This window comes from Capricornis sumatraensis, chromosome 3, assembly GCF_032405125.1.
Source record: "Capricornis sumatraensis isolate serow.1 chromosome 3, serow.2, whole genome shotgun sequence".
NCBI classification, from domain to species: Eukaryota; Metazoa; Chordata; class Mammalia; order Artiodactyla; family Bovidae; genus Capricornis; species Capricornis sumatraensis.
In genome coordinates, this window is record NC_091071.1 from 81587211 (window position 1) to 81612053 (window position 24843).

The 24843-nt window shown below is 37.5% G+C and overlaps 1 protein-coding gene across 5 annotated transcripts in view; it reads left to right on the forward strand.

Moving 5' to 3' along the window:
- The window catches only part of WDSUB1 (WD repeat, sterile alpha motif and U-box domain containing 1), a 79924-nt gene that overhangs the window by 42764 nt on the left and 12317 nt on the right, over positions 1–24843 (forward strand). For 3 of the 5 annotated variants that reach the window (XM_068967699.1, XM_068967700.1, XM_068967697.1), the window contains one exon: positions 6803–6943. The exons of 1 other annotated variant lie outside the window; for it this stretch is intronic. In XM_068967699.1, coding sequence (XP_068823800.1) covers positions 6803–6943 — 141 coding nt within the window. Of the gene's footprint in view, positions 1–1294; positions 1354–6802; positions 6944–24843 lie in introns of those variants that run through there. One more of the 5 variants, XM_068967702.1, reaches the window with a different exon arrangement.

The following is a 24843-nucleotide window of genomic DNA, read 5'->3' on the forward strand; positions in this document are numbered from 1 at the left end:
TGTAGGATAGTTTCAAGTGCTTATTGGCTATATATCTTCTTTCCCCCCTTTAAAATTGGTTTGTCTGTTTGTTGTTGAATTGTAAGAGTTGTTCATGTGTTTTGAATACTACATCCTTGTCAAAAACAGTTTGAAGTCTTAGTGTTGTGCTCTAATAGTGTCCCCCAACATTATTATCAGTATGCAGTAGTAAAATCTTAAAATTAATAAGCATAGGAAATGGAATGTCCATAGGGAATTTATTGTTAATGAAGAGTCTAATAACAAAAGTGTTCTTACAGAAAACCATTTTAAAATATGAGTGTATACGTTCATTACACAGTAATTACAGTATGTGTACCTAGTTAAATGTCTTAGAAGTTTTTTAAAAAGTTAAGAGAATGATAACTTTGTGAAGATACTTGGAATCACATGGTTTTGTACTCAGACCATACTGTGAAAGTTGTTTTTGTATCTCTAGTAACTTATTTCCTTTATAATTTGTAATATACTCTTTCTTCTTGAAAGTTCTGGTGAATTTTGAATCTTATCATTCCTTTTTCACAGTAAAGTTTAATAATATGTTATCACAGAGAAGCACATGACAATATAAAATAATAATTTTAGATTTCAGCAAAGAATGTTGCAAAAAATAAGAGCATAGTAGAAACAATTAATAGGAATAGAATGCTGTTCTGTGATAGCCAGATAAATAAACTATAAGAAATTCTTACAGGATTCAGTCAATGGCCTGAAATAATTTTTGAAAAGATGAGTCTTGGACTTAGTAGTTATGATAATTTTGAATTTCAATTAAATAAGTTTTGTAACTATCAAGCTCAAGCTAAAATTGAAATGTAATTTAATTTCTGTGGTCTAAAAGCTGATTTAGGAAGGCAGTTATTGTAAATGGAAACAAATGTTGTATACTCTCTAGTAAGTAAGGAATTGGCTTTGCATTTGTGTTTAAGATTTGGAAAGTTAGTGAATTAAACAAATTACAGAGTAAATTAGTAAGTAAATAGATTAAGTTTTTTCTGCATCATTCTAAAGTATTTTAGTTTTTGCAAAATTAGAAAGGATCAAGAGGCTAACATTAATCTTCTACAAGTACTACTTTAAGCTACAGTGAATTTCTGTTAGTCTTGAGCTTTAAGAAAAAAGCAGTCTCTTCTTCAAAACAGTTAATTGGAGTAATAGAGAATTGAAATTGAGTCTAGAAAAAAGTGATTTAAGAGGCCAATTGAGTATGTGATAATGAATTTTATTCTTGTGATGCATAACTATTTTACTTGCATTTACTTTTGTGGTACAGCTGTAAAGCGGTTCCTACTTGAATGTGAATAAATATCAATTTGTTCAACATTCATCATACAAAGAGAAGGAAAGAAAGGAAATGGCAACCAACTCCAGTATTCTTGCCTAGAGAATCCTGTGAACAGAGGAGCCTGTTGGGCTGCTGTCCATAGGGTCACACAGAGTCGGACACAACTGAAGCAACTTGGCATGCATGCATGCATTGGAGAAGGAAATGGCAACCCACTCCAGTATTCTTGCCTGGAGACTCCCAGGGACAGAAGAGCCCGGTGGGCTGCTGTCTATGGGGTCACACAGAATCGGACACGACTAAAGTGACTTAGCAGCAGCAGCATCATACAAAGAAAGTTAATTTTGCAATAAAGTGTATTGATTGGGGTGTTAGGAAACAAAGTGATATTATCTATTATGTCTGACACTTAAAAATTATTTTTAAGGAGTCAAGCAGTCTGTCACATCTTTTTTCAGTGAACCTTTTGTAAATGTACAGTAAAGGAACTTTCTGTAGATTTGAGTATCTGTTGTAATCTGTTGCTTTTATCCTAGAGTAATAGTTCTTTTCTGGGATTGTGTTAATGAAAATAGATATAGTTTGAGGTAGAAAATAATTCCCTATATGTATTACTACATTTGCATCAAGAATGTCTGGAAAGGGATTACTGGTATAAGAGATCCTTGATGCTAAAAGAGATATGTCTTAAGACATTTGTGAATCCATGAATTTGAACTCTACTAAAGCCTTTAATATTGCAACCAAAAAGCATAAAGTATAAAAGATGAAGAGCAAGAGAGTCTGAGATCTGATACTAGGCAAGCAGTCAGTCCATTGACTAGCCACGTGACTTTCACTGCAGTGTGGCCTCTGTTGATACCTAGGCCTCCAGGATATTGTAAATTGCTACCAGTCTTGGAGTATGGAATTGCTGTAGATGATATAATGGTAAAAGCATGGAATGACAGATGACAAGGAACTGTTGTATATTGTGTCAGTTCTTACCCTTATATTAAACTAATTATCAATCATAGATTCTTAATTGGGAAAAAGGTTTTTCCAAGAGGTCCCCCTTCCTTTTGCTCTTGTTTTTCCAAGAAACCATGAAAGCACGTGAGACATTTTTATCATTTTTTTATTTAAAAATTATATCATCAAATTATGTCAAATGGTTTTTAAAATCTTATGTACCAGCTGTCTTAACACCCTCAGATTTTAGGAGTTTCATGTTTCAATTCCTGGTAATACTTCCTTATGTAGATTTTCTCTCGTTGCCTAACTGCATATACTATTAAGTAATAAAACTTACCATTTTTTCTGTAGATACAACTTATATGAAATTGACCTTTTAAATGTGTGGGCCTGTGTACTCACAAGGCTTTTGGAGTGGACATACCCTTCCAGGTCAGCAACTGCTCTTAAATTGACCCCCCCACTTTGCACTGAGTACTCGTGGGGCATTTTGAAGTCTCCTTTTTTCAGGCCTATCAGATGTCCTGTTGCTTCCCCACTGATACCAATTACAGATCTTACGGATGTTGGTGGTTTATCTTCTCCCACTTATTAATATGTTAGGGGGCTCATGAAGATAGTTTGCTACCTTGTTTTGTTGTAAATGCCCGTGAAATTTGATTTTGCTATCTAGTCACGTTTCTTTTCATGAAGGGATTCAGAGAAATGTAAAAATTACATCGCTTCTATCATCATCTTTTCCAAATCCTTTAAAAAACCCTTGTGTCCCTTTTTATGTCTTGTTTTCTCTTGATCATTCTAGTCAGAATTTGTTTAATAAAATTTATTTTTAAATAATGAAGAATTCAATGTTTTTTACTCCAAGAGACCAGCTGTTGATCCTCGTCTATCTCAGGACAGTACAGACGTGACTGTGATCATCCTCATGGGCTGTGATGGTTGGTTAGCTCCAGGCAGTAGCACTTTCCTGTTACTCTGCCTCCAGCTAGTGCTGGTGTTGCTGCTTTGGTGATGATATTTACAGGACAAAGTTGGGGGGAAAGATGGCTACAAGTAGAAAGATATTTCTTCCATTTGTGTATACAAATCTCTGCTTTAAACTATGTCCCATCCTTTACTCTGGAACTCAGTTACTTCTGTTTTCTTGAGGGTTTTTAGAATTTTGTATCTTTAATGATAATTTGTGTCTTGGCACCATCAATTCAGTGCAGCATTGCCAGCATTGGGAACGGGTGGAGAAGGGGGACAGAGTTGATGGCCTGTTTAATTTGTCGTCTGCTAAGAACCAGATGCCTTTTCAGAGTTATAGCAAATATAGCGAAATATCGCCCATTAACTCACACTGAGGGTTTTCTAGCCCTCACTTGGTAAGGGTCTTTTCTTTCTGAGCAATTAAGTTTAATAACACTGACTTCCAACCCCCAATCACAAAAGGATGTCTTTTCCTCTGGCTAAGTTCTGTGGATATGATTTGGTAACTGCTGGTAAATGAGGGCATTTTTAAACAACATTAAAATTGGGCAGAATAACACACAATTTAACCTTTTATTTTATAGTACATTTTGAAATAGGGTTCTACACACTCTGTTAGGATTCCCTGATAGCTCAGTTGGTAAAGAATCTGCCTGCAATGCAGGAGACCCCGGGTCGATTCCTGGTTGGGGAAGATTTGCTGGAGAAAGGGATAGGCTACCTGCTCCAGTATTCTTGGGCTTCCCTTCTGGCTCTGCTGGTGAAGAATCTACTTGCAATCCAGGAGACCTGGGTTTGATCCCTGGGTTGGGAAGATCCCCTGGAGGAGAGCTACCCACACCAGTATTCTGGAGGATTCTGGACTATATAGTCCATGGGATCACAAAGAGTCAGACACGACTGAGCAACTTTCACTTCACTTCACACCCTCTACTAATAAGCATTTTACATATTAGCATACATGTGTATTATTTTTGACAGGAAAAAATACGTATGTTTTTTAGAATATTAAATACCTCTATATTCTTATTACATGTAATATCCCTTTAAATGAGATGATCACTATCTAATTATAAATGTGCTGTGATTTTTAAAAAATTATTTGAAAAATTCTTCAATTTGGTTTCAGTGAATTCCATAGGAAGGACGTCCCTTAAGATGCAGGCAGTTGTGGGGTCGACTTCCCACACTTTCATAGATAACGGTCAGTGAATCCAAATAGATGTAAACAGTTTGTTACTCATGGGACAGCAAGCAGCATGAGCTTCATGCTCAGATTGGTTCCCCTCTGCCACTAAGTCTTGTGCAGGCAATTTGTGATAGTGTCATAGCTGAGGAACCCTGAATTTATGATCCCCCCCAATATGATAAGGGGACTGCTAGCAAAGTAGTCTGGAGAAGGCAGTGGCACCCCACTCCAGTACTCTTGCCTGGAAAATCCCATGGGCGGAGGAGCCTGGTAGGCTGCAGTCCTTGGGATCGCTAAGAGTTGGACACGACTGAGCGACTTCACTTTCGCTTTTCACTTTCATGCATTGGAGAAGGAAATGGCAACCCACTCCAGTGTTCTTGCCTGGAGAATCCCAGGGACGGGGGAGCCTGGTGGGCTGCCGTCTCTAGGGTCGCAGAGTCGGACACGACTGAAGCAACTTAGCAGGAGTAGCAGCAAAGCAGTCCAAGAAGAAGACGTTATCTCTATAGGTCTTACAACACAAACCTGCCCTTTGACTAGGAGGGAGACATTAGCTTCCAAGGAAGTTTGCAGACATCCTTGAAAAGATTGCCAGATAAAAGATACTGTAAAAGTGTGTTTAAACACTATATGGAGAATTACCTTCCAATCAGAAAGTTGATAGGCTTTTTATGAAAACTATGAGGCATTCTGAAATGTAGTTCTTTTTTTCTACCCATTTACCCACTGCCCCCTCCCAGAAAAAACCTCTGCCTAAAATAGAACTGTCAGCTGATAAAAATACAAACAGCAAAATAACACTACTCTGCCTAAACTTAATTATATTTATCTTCCTGAAACTAAAAATTAATTTTTGAAATGAGATAAAAGTTAAACTACAGATGAATGAAGCTTACATGTACAGTTTTGGACAAACAGATGAGTTTTATTTGATACTGTGCTTTGTATCAGTTCACTTCAGTCGCTCAGTTGTGTCCGACTATTTGCAACCCCATGGACTGCAGCATGCCAGGCCTTCCTGTCCATTGCCAACTCCTAGAGTTTTCTCAGACTTATGTCCATCAAGTCAGTGATGCCATCCAACCATCTCATCTTCTGTCGTCCCCTTCTCCTCCTGCCTTCAATCTTTCCCAGCATCAGGGTCTTGATTTCAGATGAGTCAGTTCTTCACATCAGGTGGCCAGAGTTATGGAGTTTCAGCTTTAGCATCAGTCCTTCCAATGAATATTCAGGACTGATTTCCTTTAGGATGGACTGGTTGGATCACCTTGCTGTCCAAGGGACTCTCAAGAGTCTTCTCCAACACCACAGTTCAAAAGCACCAATTCTTCAGCGCTTAGCTTTCTTTATAGTCCAGCTCTCACATTCATACATGACTACTGGAAAAACCATAGCTTTGACTAGATGGACCTTTGCTGGCAAAGTAGTGTCTCTGCTTTTTAATATGCTGTTTAGGTTGGTCATAACTTTTCTTCCAAGGAATAAGCATCTTTTAATTTCATGGCTGCAATCAACATCTGCAGTGACTTTGGAGCCCAAAAACATAATCAGTCAGTCTCGTTTCCCCATCTATTTGCCATGAAGTGATGGGACCAGATGCCGTGATCTTAGTTTTCTGAATTGTGAGCTTTCGGCCAACTTTTTCACTCTCCTCTTTCACTTTCATCTAGAGGCTCTTTAGTTCTTCTTCACTTTCTGTCGTAAGGATGGTATCATCTATATATCTGAGGTTATTGATATTTCTCCTGGCAATCTTGATTCCAGCTTGTGCTTCATCCAGTCCAGTGTTTCTCATGATGTACTCTGCATATAAGTTAAATAAGCAGGGTGACAGTATACAGCCTTGACATACTCCTTTTCTTATTTGGAACCAGTCTGTTATTCCATGTCCAGTTCTAACTGTTGCTTCCTGACCTGCATACAGATTTCTCAAGAGGCAGGTCAGGTGGTCTGGTATTCCCATTGTATACGAATTAGCAGATAATAAACCAAGTTTCATAAGGTTTAAAAATATAAGATGGTATTTTTATATTAAACTGAACATCTTTATAAATGATTTTTAGGAGACTGTTCTCTAAATTAACATATAATAGGCTTTTCTAATTTTATGTAGTATATTAGTGTTTGGGTAATCTGAAATTCTTGAGCTTTCAGAATCTAAAGTTACTTAGAATAATCTTTCTATTGATGAGTTGTTTTAATCACACTTTATTCTGCACTACAAAGATTCATTAAAGAATTTGTAAAGAAAAGTTTCCATGTAGTAAAACAGTATTTCTGAAGATTTTTGGTTATAGTAGATTAAATTTTACTCTCCTGAAGACTTGCATAAAACTTATAGATAGATCTCCAGCCCTAACAGAATAATTTCTTTTCAGAATCACTAGGGCTGCGTAGTAAAGTTCTAAGGAAAATTGAAGAACTGAGGACAAAGGTGAAAACCCTTTCTTCTGAAATTCCTGATGAATTTATATGTCCAATAACTAGGGAGCTTATGAAAGATCCTGTCATCGCATCAGGTATGTATGATGCTATTCTGAGTTTCAGGGTATATTACGCCCTAAATGAGTAAATAGGGTGGACCACAGAAGTTTGTTTAAATGTGGAAAATTTTTAAAATTATCGTTACATTTGTCACAAGTAGTGAGACAAGTAGCTGTTTTATTTAATAAAACAAGTAGCTGTTTTATTCTTTTAAAAAATTCCTTAGATCTGAGGTGAACTGTTGAACACTGTGTATTTCTTTTTTTTTAATTGGAGTGTAATTGCTTTACAATGTTGTGTTAGTTTCTGCTGTACAACAAAGTGAATCAGCTATATGTATGCAATTACATACATCCCCTCCCTCTTGAATCTCCCTTCACCACTCTCCAATCCTACCCTTCTAAGTCATCACAGGCACCAAGCTGAGCTCCCTATGCTACACAGCCATTTCTCGATAGTGTGCGTGCGTGCGTGTGTGTGTGTGTGTGTGTGTCAGTCCTGATCTCTCAGTCCATCCCGCTGTCCCCTTCTCCCCACTGTGTCCGCATGCCCATTCTCTTCATCTGTGTCTCTTTTCCTGCCCTGCAAATAGTTCATCTGTAGCATTTTTTCCTGGATTCCACATATATGCATTAATATACGATACTTGTTTTTCTCTTTTTGACTTACTTCACTCTGTACAACAGAGTGCTGACATCTGCTTCTCTCCAAATAACCCAGTGTCATTCATTTTTCTGGCTGAATAATATTCCTGTGTGTGTGTATACACACACATACAATAACTTCTTTATCCATTCATGTGTCATTGGAGATTCAGACTGCTTCCACATCCTGGATGTTGTAAATAGTGGTGCATCTTAATCATATTTAAGGATACAGTTCAGTAGTGTAAAGTGTATTCACATTATTGTGAAACAGAAATAGATCGCCAATACTTGTCATCTTATAAAACTGAAACTCTGTGCCCATGTAAACAACTCTCCTTTTCCCTCTCTCTCAGCCTTTGGTCGGAGAAGGCAATGGCATCTCACTCCAGTACTCTTGCCTGGCAAATCCCATGGATGGAGGAGCCTGGTAGGCTGCAGTCCATGGGGTTGCTAGGAGTCTGACACAACTGAGTGACTTCACTTTCACTTTTCACTTTCATGTATTGGAGAAGGAAATGGCAACCCACTCCAGTGTTCTTGCCTGGAGAATCCCAGGGACGGGGGAGCCTGGTGGGCTGCTGTCTCTGGGGTCACACACAGTCGGACATGACTGAAGTCACTTAGCAGCAGCAGCAACCAGCCTCTGGTAACTACTGTTCTACGTTCTGATTCTATGAATTTGACTACTTTAGAGAACGCAGATAAAGTTGAATCATACATTTATCTTTTTGTGACTGGCTTAACATAATAACTTCAAAATTTATCCATGTTGTGGTATTTCCTTTTTGAAGACTAAATAATATTCATGGTGTGTGTATACCACATTTTGTTTATTCATTTATCCACTGATGGAGATTAGGGTTGCTTTCACTTCCTGGCTATGTGAATAGTGCTGTTTTAAATGAGTGTGCAGATGTCTCTTTGAGACCCTGCATTCAGTTCTTTTGGATATATACCAAGAAGTGTGATGGCTATCTCATACAATAGTTCTGTTTGTGATTTTTTTTTGAGGAACCTCCATAATGTTTTCCATACCAGTTACACCATTTTACAATTTTACAATCTCACCAAACTTTCTACAAGAGTTCAGATTTCTCCATATCCTTATCAACACTTGTTATTTTCTGTTGTTTTGATTGTGAATATTTATATTCACGGTGTCTCCTTGTGGTTTTTATTTGAATTTCTTAAAATTTAAAAGATGTTAAGTATCTTGTCACATGTTTAATGGCACTGGTATATCATTTTTGGAGAAATGTATTTTCAGTTCCTTTGGACATTTTTTAAATGGGTTATTTGATTTTTTTATTGTTGACTTGTAGCAGTTCTTTGCATATTCTCGATATTAATCCCTTATCAGGTATATGATTTATAGAAGTTTACTTGTTTCATAGGTTGTCCTTTTTTGTTCACTTTATTTTATTGGAGTATAATTGCTTTACACTGTTGTGTTAGTTTCTGCTGTACAGCAAAGTGAGTCAGCTATATGTTTACATATATCAGCTCCCTCCCGAACCTCCCACCCAGACCCTCCCGTCTCTCTAGGTCACCTTTCCCTATGCTCCCTGTAACTTCTCACTAGCTATCTGTTTTACACATGGTAGTGTATATATGTCCACACTGCTTTCCCAATTTGTCTCGCCCTCCGCTTCCCCCCATGTCGACATAGCCGTTGTCTCCATTTAGGTCTCTGTTCATCTATGTACACTTTTCCTAGATTTCATATATATGCATTAATATATGATATTTTCCTTTCTGACCTACTTCACTCTGTATGGCATACTCTAGGTCCATCTGTATCTCTACAAATGACCCAATTTCATTCATTTTTATAGCTGAGTAATATTGTGTGTGTGTATGTATATCACATATTTATCAATTCATGTGTCAGTGAACATTTAGATTGCTTCCGTCTCCTGGTTATCATAAATAGTCCTACAGTGAACATTGGGGTACATAAGTCTTTTTGAATTATTATTTTCTCAGGGTATATGTGCAGTAGTGGGATTATTGAGTCATATGGTAGTTATATTTTCAGTTTTTTAAGAAACCTCCAAACTGTTTTCCATAGTGGCTGTATCAATTTACACTTCCACCAGCAGTGCAAGAGGGTTCCTTTTTATCCACATCTTCTTCAGCATTTATTGTTTGTAGATTTTATGATGATGGCCATTCTGACCAGTGATTAATCATTGTAGTTTTGATCTGCATTTCTCTAATAACTAGTGATGCTGAGTGTCTTTTGCTGGGTTTGTTGGCCATCTGTCTTTGATTTCTCCATCAAATCTGAATGCGAGTATTGCTGGATAGAATATTCTTGGTTGTAGGTTCTTCCCTTTCATCACTTTAAATATATCATGCCATTCCCTTCTGGCTTGTAGAGAGTTTGTGGAGAAATCAGCTGATAGCCCGTTGGGAGTTCCCTTGTATGTTATTTGTCATTTTCCCTCCTTATTGTTTGTAATACTTTATCTTTGTCTTTAATTTTTGTCAGTTTGATTACTGTGTGTCTCGGTGTGTTCTTCCTTGGGTTTTTTTCTGCCTGGGATTCTCTGTGCTCCTGGACTTGGTTGACTATTTCCTTTCCAGTGTTCAGGAATTTTTCAGCTATGTCATCAAATATTATCTCAGGTCCTGTCTCTCTTTCTCCTCCTTCTGCCTCAGTTACTCTGTTACTGATTCCTTCTAGTGTATTATTCATCTCTGTTTGTTTGTTCTTTAGTTTTTCTAGATTTTGATAAACATTTCTTGTATCTTCTCCATTGTTTTCCCGAGATCCTGGAGTATCTTCACTATCATTATTCAAAATTCTTTTTCTGGAAGGTTACCTATCCCTACTTCATTTAATTGTGTATAGTCTGAAGCCAGAAAGGTTGATTCCTCCAGCTCCATTTTTCTTTCTCAAGATTGCTTTGGCTTATCAGCGTCTGTTTATTTCCATACAAATATTAAAAATTTTTGTACTGGTTCTGTGAAAACTGCCCTTAGTAATATGATGAGGATTGCATTAAATCTGCAGATTGTATAGGGGAGTCTAGTCATTTTTACAATATTGATTCTTTCGATCCAAGAACATATTATATCTCTCTGTGTCATCTTTGATTTCTTTCATCAGTGTCTTACAGTTTTCTGCATACAGGCTTTTGTCTCCATAGGTAGGTTTATTCCTAGGTATTTTATTCTTTTTGTTGCAGTGGTAAGTGGGATTGTTTCCTTAATTTCTCTTTCTTATTTTTTTGTTGTTAGTTTATAGGAATTCAAGGGATATTTGTGTATTGATTTTGTATCCTGTGACTTTACTAAATTCACTGAATAGCTCTAGTAATTTTCAGATGTTATCTTCAGGGTTTTCTATGTATAGTATCCTGTTGTCTGCAGAGTGACAGTTTTACTTCTTTTTCAATCTGGATTCCTTTCATTTCTTTTTCTTCTTTGATTACTATGGCTAGGACTTCCAAACTGCGTTGAATAATAGTGGTGAGAATGCACACCCTTGTCTTATTAGACCTTAGAGGAAGTACTTTCAGTTTTTCACCATTGAGAATAATATTTGTTGTGGGTTTGTTTTATACGGCCTTTATTGTGTTGAGGTAGGTTCCTTCCATACCAAATTTTCTGAAGAGTTTTGTTCATAAATGGGTGATGAAATCTGTCAAAAGCTTCTTCTGCATTTTTTGGGATTATCATATGATTTTTATCTTTCAGTTGGTAATGTGGTGTGTATCACATTGATTTGTGTATATTGATGAATCCTTGCATCCTTGGGATAAACTTAAACTTGATCATAGTGTATGATCCTTTTTACGTGTTACTGGATTCTGTTTGCTAGTATTTTTTGAGGATTTTTGTGTCTGTGTTCATCAGTGTTACTGGTCTGTGATTTTCTTTTTGATATCTTTGTTTAATTTTGGTATCAGGGGATGGTGGCCTCAAAGAACAAGTTTGGGAGTATTCCTCCCTCTGCAATTTTTTGGAAGTTTTTGAGAAGAATAGGTGCTAACTGGTCTCTTAAAAATTGGATAGAATTCACCTATGACGCCATCTGGTCCTGGACTTTTGTTTGTTGGAGGATTTTTAATTATGGCTTCAATGTTATTACTTGTGGTTAGTCCATTGATATTTTCTGTTTCTTCATGGTTCAGTCTTGGTGGGTTATACCTTTCTAAGAATTTGTCCATTTCTTCTGGGTTGTCCATATTATTTGCTTGCAGTTGCTTGTAGTAGTCTCTCAATGATCCTTTGTATTTCTGTAGCATCAGTTGCAACTTCTCCTTTTTCATATTTAATATTATTGATTTAAATCTTCTTCCTTTTTTTCTTGATGAGTTTGGCTAAAGGTTTATCAATTTAATCTTCTCCAAAAATCAGCTTTAGTTTTTTTGATCTTTGCTGCTGTTGTCTTCGTTTCTGTTTCATTTTTTCTTCTCTGATCTAGTTGTGGAGTTCTTCTCTAGTTGTGGAGTCTTCTTTCTCTAGTTGTTCTACATGTAAGATTAGATTGTTTATAGTAGATTTCTCTTGTATCTTGAGGTGATAGTTGGTTGTGTTTATGTTGTCATTTGTTGCTATCTATTTCATAAATTTCCTCTTTGATTTCTTCTCTGACTTTTTGAGTAGTACTAAACAAACGTGTTTGTGTTTTTTGTAGTTTTTTAAAATTTTTCCTGTAATTGATTTCCAATCTCATAGTGTTGTGGTAAAAAAAAGATGCTTGATATAATTCCAATTTTCTTAAGTTTAATGAGGCTTCATTTGTGACCCAAGATGTGATCTATCCTGGAGAATGTTACATGTGCGCTTGAGAAGAAGTTGTTCAAAAACTTGATGTTCAAGATGGTTTTAGAAAAGGCAGAGGAACCAGAGATCAAATCGCCAACATTCCCTGGATCATCAAAAAAGCAAGAGAGTTCCAGAAAAACATCTATTTCTGCTTTATTGACTATGCCAAAGCCTTTGACTCTGTGGATCACAATAAACTGTGGAAAAGTCTGAAAGAGATGGGAATACCAGACCACCTGACTTGCCTCTTGAGAAACCTATATGCAAGTCAGGAAGCAACAGTCAGATCTGGACATGGAACAACAGACTAGTTCCAAATTGGGAAAGGAGTACATCAAGGCTGTATATTGTCACCCTGCTTATTTAACTTGTATGCAGAGTACATCATGAGAAACGCTGGACTGGATGAAGTGCAAGCTGGAATCAAGATTGCTGGGAGAAATATCAATAACCTCAGATATGCAGATGACACCACCCTTATGGCAGAAAGTGAAGAAGAACTAGAGCCTCTTGATGAAAGTGAAAGAGGAGAGTGAAAAAGTTGGCTTAAAGCTCAACATTCAGAAAACGAAGATCATGGCATCTGGTTCCATCACTTCATGGCAAATAGATGGGGAAACAGTGAGAGACTTTATTTTGGGGGGCTCCAAAATCACTGCAGATGGTGATCGCAGCCATGAAATTGAAAGGTGCTTACTCCTTGGAAGGAAAGTTATGACCAACCTAGACAGCATATTAAAAAGCAGAGACATTACTTTGCCAACAAAGGTCTGTCTAGTCAAGGCTATGGTTTTTCCTGTGGTCATGTATAGATGTGAGAGTTGGACTGGGAAGAAAGCTGAGTGCCGAAGAATTGATGCGTTTGAACTGTGGTGTTGGAGAAGACTCTTGAGAGTCCCTTGGACTGCAAGGAGATCCAACCAGTCCATCCTAAAGGAGATCAGTCCTGAATATTCATTGGAAGGACTGATGTTGAAGTTGAAACTCCAATCCTTTGGCCACCTGATGCGAAGAGCTGACTCATTTGAAAAGACCCTGATGCTGGGAGGGATTGAGGGCAGGAGGAGACAGGGACGACAGAAGATGAGATGGTTGGATGGCATCACTGACTCAATGGACATGAGTTTGGGTGAACTCTGGGAGTTTGTGTTGGACAGGGAGGCCTGGCGTCCTGCAGTTCATGGGGTCGCAAAGAGTTGGACACGACTGAGCAACTGAACTGAGGTGATAGTGAATTGCTATAAACTTCCCTCTTTGAAATGCTCGTGCTATGTCCCATAGGTTTTAGATAGTTGTGTTTATGTTGTCATTTGTTGCTATTTTTTAAAATTTCCTCTTTGATTTCTTCTCCGACTTTTTGAATATTTAGTACTAAACAAACGTGCTTGTGTATTTTGTAGTGTTTTTTAAATTTTTCCTGAAATTGATTTCCAATCTCATAGTGTTGTGGTAAAAGAAGATGCTTGATGTAATTCCAATTTTCTTAAGTTTACTGAGGCTTCATTTGTAACCCAAGGTGTGATCTATCCTGGAGAATGTTTCATGGGCACTTGAGAAGAAAGTGTATTCTGCTGGTTTTGGATGTAATGTCCTATAAATATCAATTATGTCTATCTGATCTAATGTTTCATTTAAGGCTTGTTTTTCCACATTAATTTTCTGTCTGGATGATCTGTCCATTGGTGAAAGTGGAGTGTTAAAGTACACCACTATTACTGAGTTACTGTTAATTTCCCCTTTTATGGCTGTTAACATTTGCCTTTTGTTTTGAGCTGCTCCTGTGTTGGGTGCATAATATTTAAAATGGTTATGTTTTCTTCTTGGATTGATCTCTTGATCATTTATGTAGTATCCTTCCTTCTTTTAGTAGTCTTTAAAGTCTGTTTTTTCTGATATGAGTATTGCTACTCTAGCTTTATTTTGATTTCTATTTGCATGTAATATCTGTTTCCATTACCTCACTTCCAATCTATATGTGTCCCTAGATCTGAAGTGGGCCTCTTGTAGACAGCATATATAAGGGTCTTGTTTTTGTATCCATTCAACCATTTTGATCTTTTGGTTGGAGCATGTAATCCAGATCCATTTAAGATAATGATTGATATGTATGTTCCTATTACCATTTTCTTAATTGTTTTGGGTTTATTTTTGTAGGTCTTGTTTTGCAAATAGAGAAGTTCATTTGGCATTTGTTTTAAAGCTGGTTGATGGTGCTGGATTCTCCTAGCTTTTGTCTGTCTGTAAAACTTGTGATTTCTCTGTTCCATTCTGGGTAGAGTATTCTTGATTGTTGCTCTTCCCTTTCATGACTTCTTGCAGAGTATTCTGACCTAGAGTTTCTGGTGAAAAATCAGCTGATAACCTTATGGGGATTCCCTTGTATGTTGTTGATTGCTTTTTCCTTGCTGCTTTTAATATTTTTTCTTTGAATGTAATTTTTGTTAGTTTGATTACTATGTCTCTGTGTGTTTCTCCTTGGGTTTTTCCTGTGTGGGAAAGTGTGCTTCCTGCACTTGAGTGACTATTTCCTTTCCCATGTTAGCTAAGTTTTTGACTATAATCCTTCAAATATTTTCTCAGACCTTTTATCTTTCTCTTTTTCTTCTGAGACCCCTATGAAACAAATGTTAGTGCATTTTAATGTTGTCCCAGAGGCCTCTGAGACTGTCCTCATTTCATTCTTTTTCTTTATTCTGCTCCTCAGTAGTTATTACCATCATTCTATCTTCAGGCTCACTCATTTGTTCTGCTTTGGTTATTCTATTGGTTCTGGCATATTTTCCATTTCAGTTATTGTGTTGTTCAGCACTATCTGTCTGTCCTTTAGTTCTTCTAGGTCCTTGTTAAACATTTCTGTTTTCTTGATCCATGCCCCCTTTCTATTTCTGAGATTTGGGATCATCTTTACTATCAGTACTCTGAATTCCTTTTCAGGTAGGTTGTCTATTTCCTCTTCATTAATTCGGTCTTTGGTTATTACCTTGCTCCTTCATCTGTACCGTATTTTTGGATGTCTCTGTTTTTTTTTGATGGGGGTGTGGTCTGTATTTCTGTCTTGCTCATTGTTTGGCCTAAGGCATCCAGCACTGGAGTTCGCAGGCAGTTAGGTGGAACCAGGTCTTGGTACCAAGATGAGGGCCTCTGGGGGATCTCTTGCTGATTAATATTCTCTGGGGTCTGAAGTTCTCTGTTAGTACAGTGGTTTGAATTTGGTGCTCCTGCCACAGGAGCTCAGGCTCAACCCTGGCCTGAGAGCGAAGACCCTGGTTACTCAGGGATTCTGCCCATCTCCTTAGGTGTTCGAAGTCCCCCACCAGCACCTTGTAGGTGCCCTAGTTGTGATGAGATGCAAACTCTGCATCCTCCTACTCGGGCATCTTGAAGGAAGTGCCTGTTTAAACCTTTGGGGTGAGGTGCCATTACTCTGTGACCCTGACTAGAGGGGATTAATGAGTCCCTAGAGCATTAGAGATTGCGTTATAGGCGTTGTGAGCCAAGTCCTTACAGATGAGTCTGAAGGGAGAAACCTTTGCACTGGGACACCTGGGTGTCTCTCATCCCAGGGCTCCTTGCAAACATTATATATTTCTTAATGAATAAAATTGGATAAGGTGGGTTTGGATAAGATTAGAGAAAAAGGAATACATTTTACAAACTTAACTGCAACTTGTGAAATATGTATTTTGTCACTGGAATGTAACATCAAAATATTGTTTTCTAAGAGAGATTCTTGAGATCTGTTATTTGCCTATCATGAATTTTAAAACCTTTACAGAAATAAGAATTTAGAGATCATGAAGTTACATCTTTCTGCATGGTTTCCTAGTCTTTGTCAATAAACATAGACATACATACTTTATGTAATTATAATCAGCAGATCTGTATTAAGTTGTGCTTTCATTTTTGTTTGACTATTCTGAATATTGACTTAGTCTACATAATTTTCATTTTCAATAACTTTATTCCATTATGACTTAGTGCTACAATTTGACTCTTCTGCTATTTGGTGTATGTGTATGTTTAAGAAGCTTTATATTGTGAATAGCCATGCACTGCTTGGGCTTCCCGGTTGGCTCAGATGATAAAGAATCCTCCTGCAGTGTGGGAGACCTGGGTTCGATCCCTGGGTTGGGAAGAACCTCTGGAGAAGGGGATGGCAACCTGAATGTGCATGGACAGAGGAGCCTGGCGCGCTACAGTCCGTGGGGTCACAAAGCGTCTGACGCGACTAAACAACTAAGTACAGCACAGCTGTCTTGGTAGTCCTTTCATCGTGTAACCAGTTATTTAGTGGTGTTTTCATGGCATGTATGCCTCAAAGCAGAGTTAACCCGTCAGAGACTATCTTATAATCATTAAAAAGAACAGTTTTAATAGTTCTTGTCAGATTTGTTATTAGATTGTTTCCTAGGAAACAAATTTTAGAGTACTACCAGAAATGTACTTAAGGGTACCCGTTTTTCTGGCTTTGTGATCACTGAGTTTTAGAACTCATTTATTTTTGTAAATTTAATAGTTGTTTGAAACCTACTCTTTATTGCTAAGGAAGCAATGCTTTTTTCTACATGATAGGTTACCATTTAAATATGACTTGGTAAACAACATAAATTACCTTAGGGACTTAAATATTGCCCTTATGTTTTTTGTGTGCATTATTAGTGAAACTAATCACATGGAATCTTGTTAGTATCGTTTTAATATATTTGATGGCTTCTACTTGCTCTGAACTTTTGTAGGCAGAAGCATTTTATTTATACAAGTGTAAACATTTTCTTCTAGTTTTCAAAAATGCTTAGTTCTCATGCATTTGGGATTTTATGTTTGCTCTGAGATATGATTGAACCAGAGCATATCTTTCTATTTTCTGCAGATATTCTCTTTTAATTGTAAAATATCCTCATTGGATTAAAACTTTTTAAATACCGGTATATAAAGTGAGTCATCTCATCCATCTGGTCTGATGTCCCAGGTACTAAAGATAAGAACTAATACCAGTTCAGCATATAATTCTAGATATTTTTTCTGTGTATTCTTAAATTTAATTTTAAATACCAGTACAATCAATATATTTTTAAACAACTGGACTTATACACTTTATACTGTTCTCTATCACATCTTTTTCCTCTTGTTGCTGAAATGTTCGTTAATGTTTGCCTACTTCTCAGTATGTAGTCATCTCTAAATGCTGTTTTAATTTTTCTTAATTTAGTTCCCACGGAAAGAGTAAGGCATAATGTTATCTGTTGACACTTTACTCTTTTTAAAGACTGACTAGTATTCAGGTGTATTAGTGTCTTCTATTTCATTCCCAGTTGATTTTTTTATTACTATAAACTGTGTTAGGGAACAACATTGTTTAAATTTATCTTGTCCTCTTAGTCTTAATGTAAATGTTTCTGTTGAAATAAATTACCTAAAACTTCAATTACTGAAGAAGGATACTGACGAATTATCCTCTCAACATCATATGGGGTCCCTATTTCCCATATCTTTGCTTATACTTTGCAATCTTTTAAACTTTCTCATTCTAATAACTGAAAAGTAATCTGTTTTTATTTCTTTGTATTATATTGAGTTTGAACATTTTAAATGTTTTTAGTCATTTATAATTTCTTAAGTGACTCTCTTTCATGAGCATTTAATTCAAATTTAGTTCCATTATTTTTAGTTTTTATTATTTAATAAGAAATATTCTTATGGGAGGTAGGATGATTTAATAGTTGAGCACATGAACTGAAGATCCAGACTGCCTGGATCTGAAATTATTTCATTACTTTACTTGCTGAGTTACCTCATGGAGGACTATATATTTTTCCTTATGTACAAAATAAGATGCTAGCACTTAATCTCATGAATTCTTTTAAGCATCAAATGAATTAATGCATATTAAGTACTTTACAAGACCAGTACTCAATCAACATCAGTAAGTTTGAGAAAAACTCTGGGCAATGGTGAAGGACGGGAAGTCTGACTTGCTGCAGTCCATGGGGTCGCAAAGAGTCAGACACTAATGAGCGACTGAATGACAACAAGAATGAAATTCTCTATGAGCATAGTAATGGTTGTATTTTTTTTGGCTATAGTATATCAGCACCTTTATTTGCAGTTGAAAGAAACTCAATTTGAATTAGGTTAAGCAGAAATGGTAATTAATTTATTAAAAAGTTATTGTAAGTGTGTCTCATGAAACACTTGCACCAGAGACGTGAATGTCATCATGGTACTGTTTCTTATCTATTCAGAGGCTTGGGAATATTCACCTTCTGTGATATGCAGTATGCCTTTTCTATGTGGTGGAAAAACAAGAACACCGGTAGGTCCCAAATTTTATGTTTATATAATTTCAGCAACTGGAGAGAGTCCGTTCTGACATTTCTTTCTAGTGTCAACTCCAACGGAGAAGGCAGTGGCACCCCACTCCAGTACTCTTGCCTGGAAAATCCCATGGACGGAGGAGCCTGGTAGGCTGCAGTCCATGGGGTCGCTAAGAGTTGGACACAACTGAGCGACTTCCCTTTCACTTTTCACTTTCATGCATTGGAGAAGGAAATGGCAACCCACTCCAGTGTTCTTTCCTGGAGAATCCCGGGGACGGGGGAGCCTGGTGGGCTTCTGTCTATGCGGTCTCACAGAGTTGGACACGACTGAAGCGACTTAGCAGCAGCAGCAGCAATCAACTCCAAAAATCCCTGAGGCTTCAAATCTGAGCTAGGAGCCTATCCCAGTGCTAGTCTTTTCAGGAATGAGGTGTGGTACTGAGATTTATCTAACTATGGAGAGTAAAATTTTATATCAATGGGGGCACATCATATGGAGGATAGTGGTGGAGGGACAGTTTCCAAAAAAGGGGTACAAACCAAATAATAAATATTCCTAGTTATTTATTTTTGAAGATTTTAAAAAAATTTTATTGAGATAATAGTAGCTTTTTCTACTGTAGAGTGAAGTCAATCAGCTATACATATACAGATATCCACTCCCTTTTGGGCTTTCTTCTGATTCAGGTCATCACAGAGCCTTAACTATGAGTTCCCTCTGCTATACAGTATGTTCTCATTACTATGGCTGAGTTTCTTTGTTATTATAGTATCAATAGTGTATATGTGTCAAGCCCAATCTCCAATTCTTCCCACCACCCCTTTGCCCCTTGGTATCCCTATTTTTGTTCTCAACATCTGTGTCTATTTCTACCTTGCAAGTAAGATTGTACCATTTTTCTAGACTCCATATATGTGTTAATTTATGATATTTGTTTTTCTCTTTCTGACTTCACTCTGTGTGGTATTCTTTAGGTCCCTCCATATCTCTACAAATGACTCAATTTTGTTACTTTTTATGGCTGAGTAATATTCCATTGTATATATATACCACATCTTATTTATACATTTCTCTGTTCATGGACATTTAGGTTACTCCCATGTTCTGGCTGTTGTAAACAGTGCTGATGTGAACACTGGGGTGCATGTATCTTTGAATTATGATTTTCTGTGAGTATATGCCCAGTAGTGAGATGCCTGGGTCATACGGGAGTTCTTTTTTGAGTTTTTAAGAAAACTTTGAACTGTTTTCCACAGTGGCTGTATCAGTTTATACTCCCACAAGCAGTGCATGAGGGTTCCCTTTTCTTCATACTCTGTCCAGTGTTTATTGTGTGATTTTTTTTTTAAACAATGATTTATTTATTTATCCAGTTTGGTCCATCCTGGGTCTTTGTTGCTATTCAGGCTTCTCTCTAATTACAATGAGTAGGGGGCAGGGGCTGCTCTAGTTTTGGAGCATGGGCTTCTCATTATGGGGGCTTCTCTTGTTGCAGAGCGCAGGTCTCTATAGTTGCAGCAAGTGGGCTCAGTAGTTGTGGCTCCTGGGCTCTAGAGCACAGGTTCAATCAATAACTGGCACATGGACTTAACTGCCCAGTGGCATGTGGGATTTCTAGGATGGGGACCGAACCCTTGCCTCCTGCATTGTCAGGCAGATTCATTACCACTGACACATCAGGGAAGCCCTGTAGATTTATTTTTGATGCTGGCTGCTCTGACTGGTGTGAGGTGATACCTCATAGTAGTTTTAATTTGCATTTCTCTAATAATGAGTGGTGTTGAACATCTTTGCATGTGGTTGGTGGTCTTGTGTATGTTTTCTTTGGAGAAATGTTTGTTTTGGTGTCTTATGCCCATTTTTTGATTGGGTTGTTTATTGATTTGATAATTGAGTTGCATGAGCTGCTTATGTATCTTGTGGAGAGTAATCCTTTGACAGTTGCTTCATTTGCTATTATTTTCTCCCATTCAGAGGATTTTCTTTTTGTCATCTTTATGGTTTCCATTGCTACATTTAATTAGGTCCAATTGTTTATTTTTGTTTTTATTTCCATTACACTAGGAGGTGGCTCAAAGAGGATCATGCTTTGATTTATGTCAGAGTGTTCTTCCTGTGTTTTCCTCTGAGAGTTTGAGTGTCTGGCCTTGCATTCAGATCTTTAATCCATTTTGAATTTATTTTTGTGTGTATTGTTAGAGAGTCGTCTAATTTCATTCTTTTACGTGTAGCTGCCTAGTTTTCCTGACATTATTTATTGACGAGGCTGTCTTTTCTCCATTGTATATTTGACTCCTTTATCATAGATTAGGGGACCACAAGTGTGTGGGTTCATCTCTGGGCTTCTGTCCAGTTCCATTGATCTGTAGTACTATTTTTGTGACAGGAGCATACTGTCTTGATTACTGTAGCTTTGTAGTATAGTCTGAGGTCAGGAAGCCTGATTCCTCCAACACCATTTTTCTTTCTCAAGATTGCTGTGGCTATTTTGGGTCTTTCATGTTTTCATACAGATTATAAATTTTCTTGTTTTATTTTTGTGAAAAATACACTTGGTAATTTGATAGGAATTATGTTGCATCTGTACATTGCTTTGGGTAGTATAGTCATTTACACAATATTGATTCTTCCAATTGAAGATTATAGTATATCTCTCCATCTGTTTGTGTCATTGATTTCTCTCATCTGTGTCTTAAGGGTTTTCTGTATACAGGTCTTTTCACTCCTTTGGTAGGCTTATTCCTAGATATTTTTTAATATTCAGTTCAGTTCAGTTTAGTCGCTCAGTCATGTCCGACTCTTTGCAACCCCATGAATCGCAGCATGCCAGGCCTCCCTGTCCATCACCATCTCCCGGAATTCACTCAGACTCACATCCATCGAGTCCATGATGCCATCCAGCCATCTCATCCTCTGTCATCCCCTTCTCCTCCTGCCCCCAATCCCTCCCAGAATCACAGTCTTTTCCAATGAGTCAACTCTTTGCATGAGGTGGCCAAAGTACTGGAGCTTCAGCTTTAGCATCATTCCTTCCAAAGAAATCCCAGGGCTGATCTCCTTCAGAATGGATTGGTTGGATCTCCTTGCAGTCCAAGGGACTCTCAAGAGTCTTCTCCAACACCACAGTTCAAAAGCATCAATTCTTCGGCACTCAGCCTTCTTCACAGTCCAACTCTCACATCCATACCTGACCACAGGAAAAACCATAGCCTTGACTAGGCAGATCTTGTTTGGCAAAGTAATGTCTCTGCTTTTGAATATGCTATATAGGTTGGTCATAACTTTTCTTCCAAGGAGTAAGTGTCTTTTAATTTCATGGCTGCAATCACCATCTGCAGTGATTTTGGAGCCCCCCAAAATAAAGTCTGACACTGTTTATGCTGTCTCCCCATCTATCACCCATGAAGTGATGGGACTGGATGCCATGATCTTCATAACTCAGCTGTAAATGTACCTGTATCTGCTCCCTCTTGAGCCTCTCTTTTACCCCCACCATCCCACTCTACTAGATCATCACAGAGCATCCAGCTGAGCTCCTGGTGTAATACAGCAGCTTCCCACTAGCTATTTATTTTATAAATGGTATTGTATATATGTCAGTGCTGCTCTGTCAGTTCATCCCACCCTCTCCGTCCCCTGCTGTGTCCACAAGTCCATTCTCCATGTCTGCATCGCTATTCTTTTGCCCTGAAAATAGGTACATTAGTACCATTTTTCTAGAATACACACATAAGTGTTAATATGCACTATTAGTTTTTCTGGCTTGACTTTACTCTATGACTGATTCTAGATTCACGCACATCACTACAGATGACCCAGTTTCTTTCCTTTTTATGGCCATAGAGTGATATTCTATGGTATATATGTACCACAACTTCTTTATCTATTCATCTGTCAGTGGACATCTAGTTTGCTTCTGTGTCCTGGCTATTGTAAATAGTGCTACAGTGAACATTGGGTACATACAGTGGGATTGCTCGGTCCATATAATAGTGTCTTTTTTGTTTTTGTTTTTTAAGGAAAGTCCATACTGTTCTCCTTAGTGGCTGTATCAGTTTATATTCCCACCAACAGTGCAAGAGGTTTCCCCTTTCTCCACATCCTCTCCATTATTTATTTTTTGTAGATTTGACGATGGCCATTGCTATCAGCGTGAGGTGATAGTTCAATGTAGTTTTGATATGCATTTTTCTAATAATGAGCAATGTTGAGCATCTTTTCATGTGTTTGGTGGTCTTCTGTATATTTTCTTTGGAGAAATGTCTGTTTAAGTCTTCAGCCCATTTTTTTATTGGGTTGCCTGTTTATCTGGTATTGAGCTGTATAAGCTCCCTGCATATTTTGGAGATTAATCCTTTGTCAGTTGCTTCATTTGCAAATATTTTCTCCCATTTTGAGGGTTGTCTTTTTATCTTGCTAATGATTACTTTTTGGGGTGCAAAAGCTTTTAAGTTTAATTAGGTCCCATTTGTTTATTTCTGTATTTATTTCCATTACTCTAGGAAGCGGAGCAAAGATCTTGCTGCAGTTTATTTCAGAGGGTTCTGCCTATGTTTTCCTCTAGGAATTTTATATTTCCTGGTCTTATATTTAGGTCTTTAATCCATTTTGTGTTTATGTTTGTGTATGGTGTAAGGAAGTGTTCTAATTTCAATCTTTTACATATGGCTGTTCAGGTTTCCCAACACCACTTACTGAAGAGGATTTCTTTTGTCCATTGTATGTTCTTTTCTCCTTTGTCAAATTTAAGATGCCCATAGGTGCATGAGTTTATCTCTGGGCTTTCCGTTTTGTTCCATTGATCCATGTTTCTATTTTTGTGCCAGTACCATACTGTCTTGATAACTGTTATTTTGTAGTATAGTCTCAAGTCAGGATGGTTGATTTTCCAGCTCCATTTTTCCTTCTCAAGGTTGCTTTAGGTATTCAGGGTCTTTTTTTTTTTCCATACAAATTGTAAAAATTTTTGTTCTAGTTTTGTGAAAAATTGGTAATTCAATAGGTATTGCATTCAATCTGCAGATTGCCTGAAGTGAAGTGAAGTCGCTCAGTCGTGTCTGACTCTTTGCGACCCCATGGACTGTAGCCTACCAGGCTCCTCCCTCCATGGGATTCTCCAGGCAAAAGTACTGGAGTGGGGTGCCATTTAGTCATTTTCATAGTATTGATTCTTTCAACCCAAGAACATAGTATACTCTCCGTTTGTGTCATCTTTGATTTCTCTCATCAGTGTCTTGTTTTCTGCATACATGTCTTTTGTCTCCATGGGTAGGTTTATTCCCAGATATTTTATTCTTTTTGTTGCAGTGGTGAGTGGGATTGTTTCCTTAGTTTCTCTTTCTGATTTTTTGTTTGTGTATCAGAATGCAAGGGATTTCTGTATATTAATTTTGTATCTTGCAACTTTACTTAATTTTCTGTGTACAGTATTGGGCTTCCCTGGTGACCCAGTTAAAAAAAAAAACACAACTGCCTGCAACGCAGGTGACCTGAGTTTGACGCCTGTGTTGGGAAGATCCCCTGGAGAAGGGAATGGCTACCCACTCCAGTACGACAGAAAGAATGGGCAGGCCTAGTATACTGTCATCTGCAAACAGTCAAGAGTTTTATTTATTTTCCAGTCTGGATTCCTGTTATGTTTCTTCTCTGCTTGCCTGACTAGGATTTCCAACACTGGGTTTAATAATAGTGGCAAGAGTGAGCACCCTTTCTTGTTCCTGATCTTAGAGGAAATGCTTTCAGTTTTCACCACTGAGTGGCCTTTATTGAGTTAGGTTCCTTCTATGCCTAATTTCTGGTGAGTTTTTATCATATATAGTTGTTGAATTTTGATGAAAGCTTTTCCTGCATCTATTGAGATTACCATATAGTTTTTATCTTTCAGTTTCTTATTTTGTGTCTCACATTGATTGATTTGTGTGTATTCATGCTCAGGATATAACCCACTTGATCACGGTATGTGATCCTTCTTGTTGAAATTTTAAATAGGATTGTTTTTGTGCTTTTTCTGATAGCTTGTTATTAACATATAGAAAGGCAACAGATATTTCTGTATCCTGTAGGCTTACTTATTTTATTCTACTTTTTTGGTGGAGACTTTAGGGTTATTCTATATATAGTATCCTGTCATCTGCAGATGTGGGTTTTCCTTCTTCCCTGGCAGCTTGGTTGCCTTTTCTTTTCTTGTCAGA